This window comes from Piliocolobus tephrosceles, chromosome 18, assembly GCF_002776525.5.
Source record: "Piliocolobus tephrosceles isolate RC106 chromosome 18, ASM277652v3, whole genome shotgun sequence".
Classification (NCBI taxonomy): domain Eukaryota; kingdom Metazoa; phylum Chordata; class Mammalia; order Primates; family Cercopithecidae; genus Piliocolobus; species Piliocolobus tephrosceles.
In genome coordinates, this window is record NC_045451.1 from 72,417,263 (window position 1) to 72,424,857 (window position 7,595).

The 7,595-nt window shown below is 37.1% G+C and overlaps 1 protein-coding gene across 5 annotated transcripts in view; it reads left to right on the forward strand.

Moving 5' to 3' along the window:
• Positions 1-7,004, forward strand: part of ANKRD62 (ankyrin repeat domain 62) — a 72,301-nt gene extending 65,297 nt beyond the window's left edge. For 3 of the 5 annotated variants that reach the window (XM_026455988.2, XM_026455990.2, XM_026455991.2), the window contains 5 exons: positions 384-536; positions 2,258-2,328; positions 2,667-2,745; positions 3,587-3,631; positions 4,418-7,004. In XM_026455988.2, the coding sequence (XP_026311773.1) occupies positions 384-536; positions 2,258-2,328; positions 2,667-2,745; positions 3,587-3,592 (309 nt within the window). In that variant the 3' untranslated portion in view covers positions 3,593-3,631; positions 4,418-7,004. Of the gene's footprint in view, positions 1-383; positions 1,394-2,257; positions 2,329-2,666; positions 2,746-3,586; positions 3,632-4,417 lie in introns of those variants that run through there. The other 2 variants (XR_003309743.2, XM_026455989.1) reach the window with 2 other exon arrangements.
• Positions 7,005-7,595: the final 591 nt, after the last annotated feature.

Below are 7,595 nucleotides of genomic sequence, written 5' to 3' on the forward strand. Positions count from 1 at the left end.
CTGAATAGGTGAGGAACTCTGAGGTTGGTTTGAGCTTCTTATAAAAAACGAGGGAACACATTGCACAGTGTAAAATTCACTACCGCCAGTCCCACCCACATGCCTGTTTCTTTTTGAGACCTCAGAAGGTTTTTAAGCATTGCACATTCATCAGTGGACTGAATCTGTTGTATGAGTAACACAGCACCAGTCTGGCACCAAGATAACACCTTCTTTATCCTTAACTGGATTCAGAAATAAATAGGAATGTGTACACATGAAGAAGAAGAATCAATGTGTGTGGTGATATTTCTCAAAATGTATACATTAGAGTTAAAGACTGTTAACAAAATTTAATAATAAGGTGATATGTAAAATCAGTAACAAAAATAACATCTTACCAGGTAGTCATGAGACAGCTTCAGCGAGAAGTGGGGGATGCCCTGAACAAACAGTCACTGTCAGAAGCTATGCTAGAGATGTCGTCACAACGTCACGTTAATATAGAAGATGAGACACGAGATTCAAAAAAGAAATTAGGCCAGCTGAGAAGTCAAGTATGTATGAAACTTAGCATGTCAACAGTTACTCTGTAGCTGGTTAAATAATATCAAGTGTTTCAGGACACTAGTTTCAGTGGAGAGCTTTCTTTTGTATTTTCATTATAATTAATTTTGTTAAAATTTGATTATAATACACCCATTTCTCAATCTCTGCTGTGTTTTATAATTACAAATATTTTTCTTAGTATTTCCCCTTATGAAAGTTGAGAATTACACATCATTTCTCACAGAAGATTAGAGAATTATTTTTTCTTTTTACAGTATATTTTTAGTGATTTTTTTCATTGCCACGTGGCGACAAGCCAGATTAATTCAGAGGATAATGTCTAATGGAATGTTTCAGAAAATTTTGTTGTTTTAATCTCTACTTTTCTGTGTGAATGAAAGACTTGTGCTTACTTATTTCATGGGTTTCTGGTTAACTTGTACAGAAAGGCCATTCTACAGAATAAATTAGTATTTTGATGAAAATCCTTACTCTGACTTTTTATTGGGCTGTAGTCATAGTCACAGAACTATGGACAGTTAGCATTTGCCAACATGTATGTGTCTACTTTCTCTTGTTAAAAACACAAAAATTTACAAATGGGGTTATAGGAGGTCGGCAAAGGGTAGGTTTGAGATGTTTGGGTGGGTCAGGTGGGCATTTTGACAACATGGCTTCTCCTTTGGCATGTTCAATGGACATCTCTGCAGTTTAAGATGACACTTTTAAATCAATTATCTGCTAATGACGACGTGCGCCCTGCCACTCACTAGGAGAATCAGCAGAATCTGTAGGATCTTACCTGAAATTTATCTTGTCTATTTTAATTATTTTGCTGTTTATTTTGAAATTTTCTTACGGTTTCCCTGGAAAGGAAAGATGATGCTTAGTTTTAAATGTTAAAAATGGGCCAGATGCCATGGCTCACGCCTGTAATCCAAGCACTTTGGGAGGCTGAGGCGGGTGCAGCACCTGAGGTCAGGAGTTTGAGACCATCCTGGCCAACATGGTGAAACCTTGTCTCTACTAAAAAAAAAAATACAAAAATTAGCCGGGCATGGTGGTGGCGCGTGCCTGTAGTCCCAGCTACTCGGGAGGCTGAGGCAGGAGAATTGCTTGAACCGGGTGGGTGGAGGTTGTGGTGAGCCAAGATGGTGCCTGAGCGAGACTCCATCTCAAAAAAAAAAGTGCAAGTTTTCTTGCTATAACAAAATTAAATAGATACAGACAAAAAAGAAATGAAATTATAGTTGATATAGTGGTGTTTGGAATTGAAAAATATAAATGCTTACTATAAAGTAATTTCCTGTATTTCCCCATTTTACCCATTTATTAAATGTGAGTATTTGATAAAATATAAATTAAAAAAGAAAAATACTGTGTTTTAATCGTAGAGCATAGGTCAGTAAACTTTTCTGTAAAGGGCCAGGTAGTATTATTTGACACTTTGTGAGCCATAAGATCCCTGTTGCAACAGCTCAACACTACAGTTACAGCACAAAAGTAGCCATGAACAATATGCAGACTGAAGGGGTGTGGCTGCGTTCCAGTAAAATTTAGTTAAAACAGGTAGTAGGTCTATTTGTCCTAGATTACCATTTTTTAATAAAATAGATTGTGATAGTCTAAAACAGTATTTTATATATAACCATATTTTGTTCATTCATTCACCTATTGATGGGCATTTGGGTTATTTCCACACCTAAAGGTTTTTAATTCTTTGTTTTAGTTGCAAGAAATGCAGGATCAACACACAGAGACTCTAAGATGTGCTGAGGAGATGCCAGACCACGTGCAAAAGTACAATTTAAAGCAGTATACAAAATACTTTGAGTATTTATAAAGCAAATGACTAGTGTAGTATGAGAATTATATCAGTTAAGATAATAAGTATGTCTATGTGAAGCCAAGGAAAAATTTCAGCTTTAAGCTATTTTGAAATGCATAAATTTTCTACATTATTTTTAATTTTACACATCATCTATAAAACAAAGGTAGAAAAATAACAGTTGCTCAATTTTCTACTTTTCAAATATCTCAGAATTTATGTAATTATTCCTTCAGATGTTTGTTCACAATTTATATGATTTTTTAAAAAATTATGTCTGACAATAATTATTTTAAAATATGTATTTTAGGCTTAAAATAGAAAATGCCATGTTAAAAATTAGAATGAAAAAGCGAGTGAACAAAATTGAGCAGCTTCAGAACATTTTGGTAAGTTCAAGTTCGATAATCTCTTATTTTCTGTCACACTGAAAAGGAATTTTATTTTTCTCATAGGACAGATTGAATATCCCTTGTCCAAAATGTTTGGGAGGACCAAAAGTGGATTTTTTCAGATTTTGGAATATTTGTATACACCTAATGAAATACCTTAGGGATGGTACCCAAGTGTAAATGCGAAATACATTTATGTGTCATATACACCTTATGCACATAGCCTGAAGATAATTCTACACAATGTTTTTTTCTTTTTTTTGCCCGGCTTGGGGGTGCAGTGGGGCACAGAGTCTTGATCTGTCGCCCAGACTGGAGTGAAATGGTATGATCTCAACTCACTGCAACCTCCGCCTCCCAGGTTCAAGCAATCCTCCTGCCCCAGCCTCCTAAGTAACTGGGACTACAGGTGCGTGCAGCCACACCAGGCTAATTTCTGTATTTTTAGTGGAGACAGTTTCACCATGTTGGCCAGGCTCGTCTCGAACTCCTGTCCTCAGGTGATCCATCACTCGCCTCAGCCTCCCGAAGTGCTGGGATTACAGGCGTGAGCCATCACATCTGGCTTGTACAATGTTTTACAAAAACGTTTTGCATGTAACAAAGTTTTAACTGTGTTTCCATCACAGCCTGTCACATGAGGTCAGGTGTGGACCCTTCCAGTTGTGATATCATGCATGTGCTCAAAAAGTTTCAGATTGTAGAGCATTTTGGATTTCAGATTTTCAAGTTAGGAATGATCAACCCAGAGTAGAGATGCTCCTTGACTTACAAAAGGGCTACATGATAATGTCTCTTGTTTAACTTAAACATTATTAATAATATTTGACTTTTTCAGATGTAGCAGGTGTGCACGAGAACATAACTGCAGAAGTAGATGAAGGTATGTTGCCAAAAATTATGAATTAAATTTAAATCATAGATTTCTGAAGTAAATGTAAATAGTGAATGGGTTGCTTGGTTAACAAATACCACATTAAATACTTTTTCTTATACACATTACTGAAAGATGTGACAACATAAACATTCATAATGAAAAGTACACTTATGCCTCATTAGTTTATCATCTTCCATAGCTTTTAAAAAAATCTTAAGAAGTCTAAGTGTGTGTATCCCTTTTTTTCCCTGGCTCTACACTTGTTCCATCTCTATGGAACCGTCAGCTTGCATACTGCAACTGTTCTCAGAAAACAAAGGTATCATCAACTTCTCAAGGTTATGGCAGTGATTTAAGGCCAAGAGATGCTAGACTCATGTATCAAGCAATTACAGTTCATAAGCAGTCACTTGACCAGTCATATTATAAGAGAGAGAGAGAAAGTGAGTATGTGTGTGTGTGTGTGTGTGTGTGTGTGCGCGTTTTATGTATACCTGGTTTCTGGATTCTGTTCTATTGATCTCTTTATGCCAAAATCACACTGTTACAGTTTTTGTAGCTTTGTAATAATTATTCAAACTGGGTTACATTTTTCCTCTAAATTTATTCTTTTGGTTTTTTCAGAGTTATTGCGCATTTTCTATTTTGTAGAAATTGACAGTTGGTTTTAAGACTCGCATGGCATGTAGATGACACAGAAATGCGCAATTTTACATTTCCACCAGCAGTGTATAAGGGTTCCAGTTTCTCTACATCTTTTGCAGTATTTATTTTTCATCTTTTTTATTATAGGCATTCTAGTGGTGTGAAGTGGTACCTCACTGTGGTTTTCATTTGCCTTTCCCTTTGATGTTGAGCACCTTGTCACGTGGTTACTGGACATTGTCTATGTTCTTGGATGAAAAACCTGGTCATTATCCTTTGACTATGTTTTAATTGATGCCTTTTTGTTATTGATTTGTAAGAGTTCTTTATATATTCTGAACATGAATGTATTTTTTTATACTTTCTTCATAAACTTTGTTCTAAATCTTGTATTCTTTATTGTTTCTGTGTTTTAAATTTTTGTTTTATCAGGCTCTTTTCTCAACAATTCACCATATATATTAGTATCATATTTCTATATTCCAATCTTGTTTTCATGATTTGCTTCCTTGCCTCAAAGAAAAAAATATACTCTCAAATAATTTCCCACTTTACTCACACCCACTATTTTTCTATAATCCACATTCTCTCTCTTGGGGCAAAAGACTGGGATTTATGTTACTGAGGGAACTTCCTTTATATTGTTCAGGAGTAGCTTTAATGAAGTTTTACATAGTTGGAGACATCAGGAGAAAGCATGTATGTCACTGCTTTCCTCAGGAGCACTGGCTCACATGCCTTGAAAGGATTTAGCTCTCATACCTTCAATAAATGGCCTAAGATACTAACAGATGCCATGTCATTAAGCTTCACATTTACTTATAAAGAAGAAGATAATTTAGAATTTACATGTCAAAATCTATTACAAAGATGGCACATATTTGACTGAAACTCCAGTGTTTGTCACTGTTGACATAACTATAGTCCCTGCCTTTCTCATCTGTTTTCCCTTTGTAACATTTTTTTACATTTTTATTTGACAAATGCATATTTTTATAACCATGCTTCTAAGTGTCACAGAATTGTGGAGTTTGTTGTGGAGACTCATCCCATGAATGGGAAAACTCATAACCTGAGCAGATGTCTCTGGAAACAGTGAGGAGGAAAGAAACTTTTTTTCCTTTCATACGGAGACTCCCCCCATTATTTCAATGCACACTATCTGAACCACAAATCAGCATCAGTTTTTCAACACAAAAAGAAAAATATTCAAAGCAATTGTGAAGGGAATCATCTTTCTGAAGGTCAGTTATTTTAGGGGAAACACGCAGCATATACTAGATGAATGAAAACATGTCACTAATGAGAAACACATACCATCCCCCACTCCCAGTGGCATTTCTGTTTACCCGCTGACAAGACCTTCTGTTCTCTCACAAGTGTTGAGTAGAAACACTGCCAACTCTTCACCTTGATCTGGCTCATGCCCACAGTCAGGAGATACTGACTTATTTGGTGGCTGGGAAATTTTACATCCATCGGTCCATGTTTGCCTGTCAGAAAGGTTGATATGTCACTGTTCAGTGAGCTCATCTGATCTCTCTCCTCCGGACTCTGCACAGGAGAGAGGTGGAAGGCAGGTGAAGACCTTCCCTGCATTGCATGGATGAAATTTTTCTTTGTTCAGATTCCAAAGTCAAGACCGGGAGAAATATTTGAAAACTTTTTTTTGGTCAAGGCAGTAAGCCATATTTTCCAAATCCGCTTTACCAGGAATGATGTCTTTGAATATTGATATAATCCCTTGTTTTTATTTCCAAGTTGGTTTATAACTGAAAGGGGAGATATTTGTTATCAATTCACAACCCTAATTCACCAACACCCATGAATCCATTTTAATGGAATTCAGATCTCTAAGAAGCAGATATAAAATATTTATTCCTGTGTAACTGTGATTATTATACTTCCGGCTGTGTTGCTGCCCCTAAGTAGAGTCTACGTGCTGGCTCCTGCATGTCCAGGGTTCCAGAGCATTACGTTTCCATCAGGATGTAGATCCCAAGAATGCCAGAGAGCACCAAGCAGAGGATGAAACAGGCAATTATTTGCAGACCCTGCAGGTAGGTGCGAGAAAGTGCCATGAAGTGCCAGAAAGTAATGACCAGATGAAGTAATGACCAGAAATTCAAAACATGAGCCACAAGAAATTTGTCTTATTTTTGCTTTTGTTGACTGTGCTGTGTCATATTAAAAACAATATTGCTTAGACCAATGTCATGGAGCTTTAGCCCTATGTTTTCTTCCAGTAGTTTTCCAGTTCAAGTGTTGTATTTAAGTCCAAGTGTTGTATTTAAGTCGTCTTTGTTTGGAGTTGATTTTTTAATATGATGTAAGTTAAGGGTCTAATTTTATTTTTCTGGTGGATATTCCATTTTTGCAACACCGTTTATCAAAGAGACTGTCTCTTCATCATTGTGTGTTCTTGGCATCTTTGTTAAAAATAAGCTGACTGTAAGCATGTGGGTTTATTTCTGGGTTTTCCATTCTGTTCATTTAGCCAGTGTGTCCATTTATATGCCAGTATGATGCTATTTGGATTACAATTGTATTATAATATGTATTGAAATCAGGTAGTAGGATGTCTCCAGCTTTGTTCTTTTAGCTCAAGATTCTTTTGGCTAGTTGGGAGTCTTTTTTTGTTTTCGTTGCTGTAAAAGAATGACATTGGAGGCCAGGTATGGTGGCTAACACCTGTAATCCCAGCACTTTAGGAGGCCAAGGTGGGCAGATCATGAGGTCAAGACATCGAGACCATTCTGGCCAACATGATGAAACCATGTCTGTACTAAAAATGCAAACATTAGCTGGATGTGGTGGCAGTAGTCCCAGCTATTTGGGAGGCTGAGGCAGGGGAATCACTTGAACTGGGGAGGCAGAGGTTGCAATGAGCTGAGATCACGCCACTGCACTCCAGCGTGGTGACAGAGCAAGACTTTGTCTCAAGAAAAAGAAAAAAAAGAATGACATTGTAATTTCGATAGTGATTGCATTAAATATGTTACCTTTTGTACATTTTCACAATATTAATTCTTCCAGTTCATGAACATAGGATATCTTTTTATTGTGTTTTTAAACTGTAGTTCATTGGTTTTTGTTTTTGTTTTTTTTTTTTTGAGATGGAGTCTCGTTCTGTCACCCAGGCTGGAGTGCAGTGGCCAGATCTCGGCTGACTGCAAGCTCCGCCTCCCGGGTTTACGCCATTCTCCTGCCTCAGCCTCCCGAGTAGCTGGGACTATAGGCGCCCGCCACCTCGCCCGGCTAGTTTTTTGTATTTTTAGTAGAGACGGGGTTTCACCTGGTTAGCCAGGATGGTCTCGATCTCCTG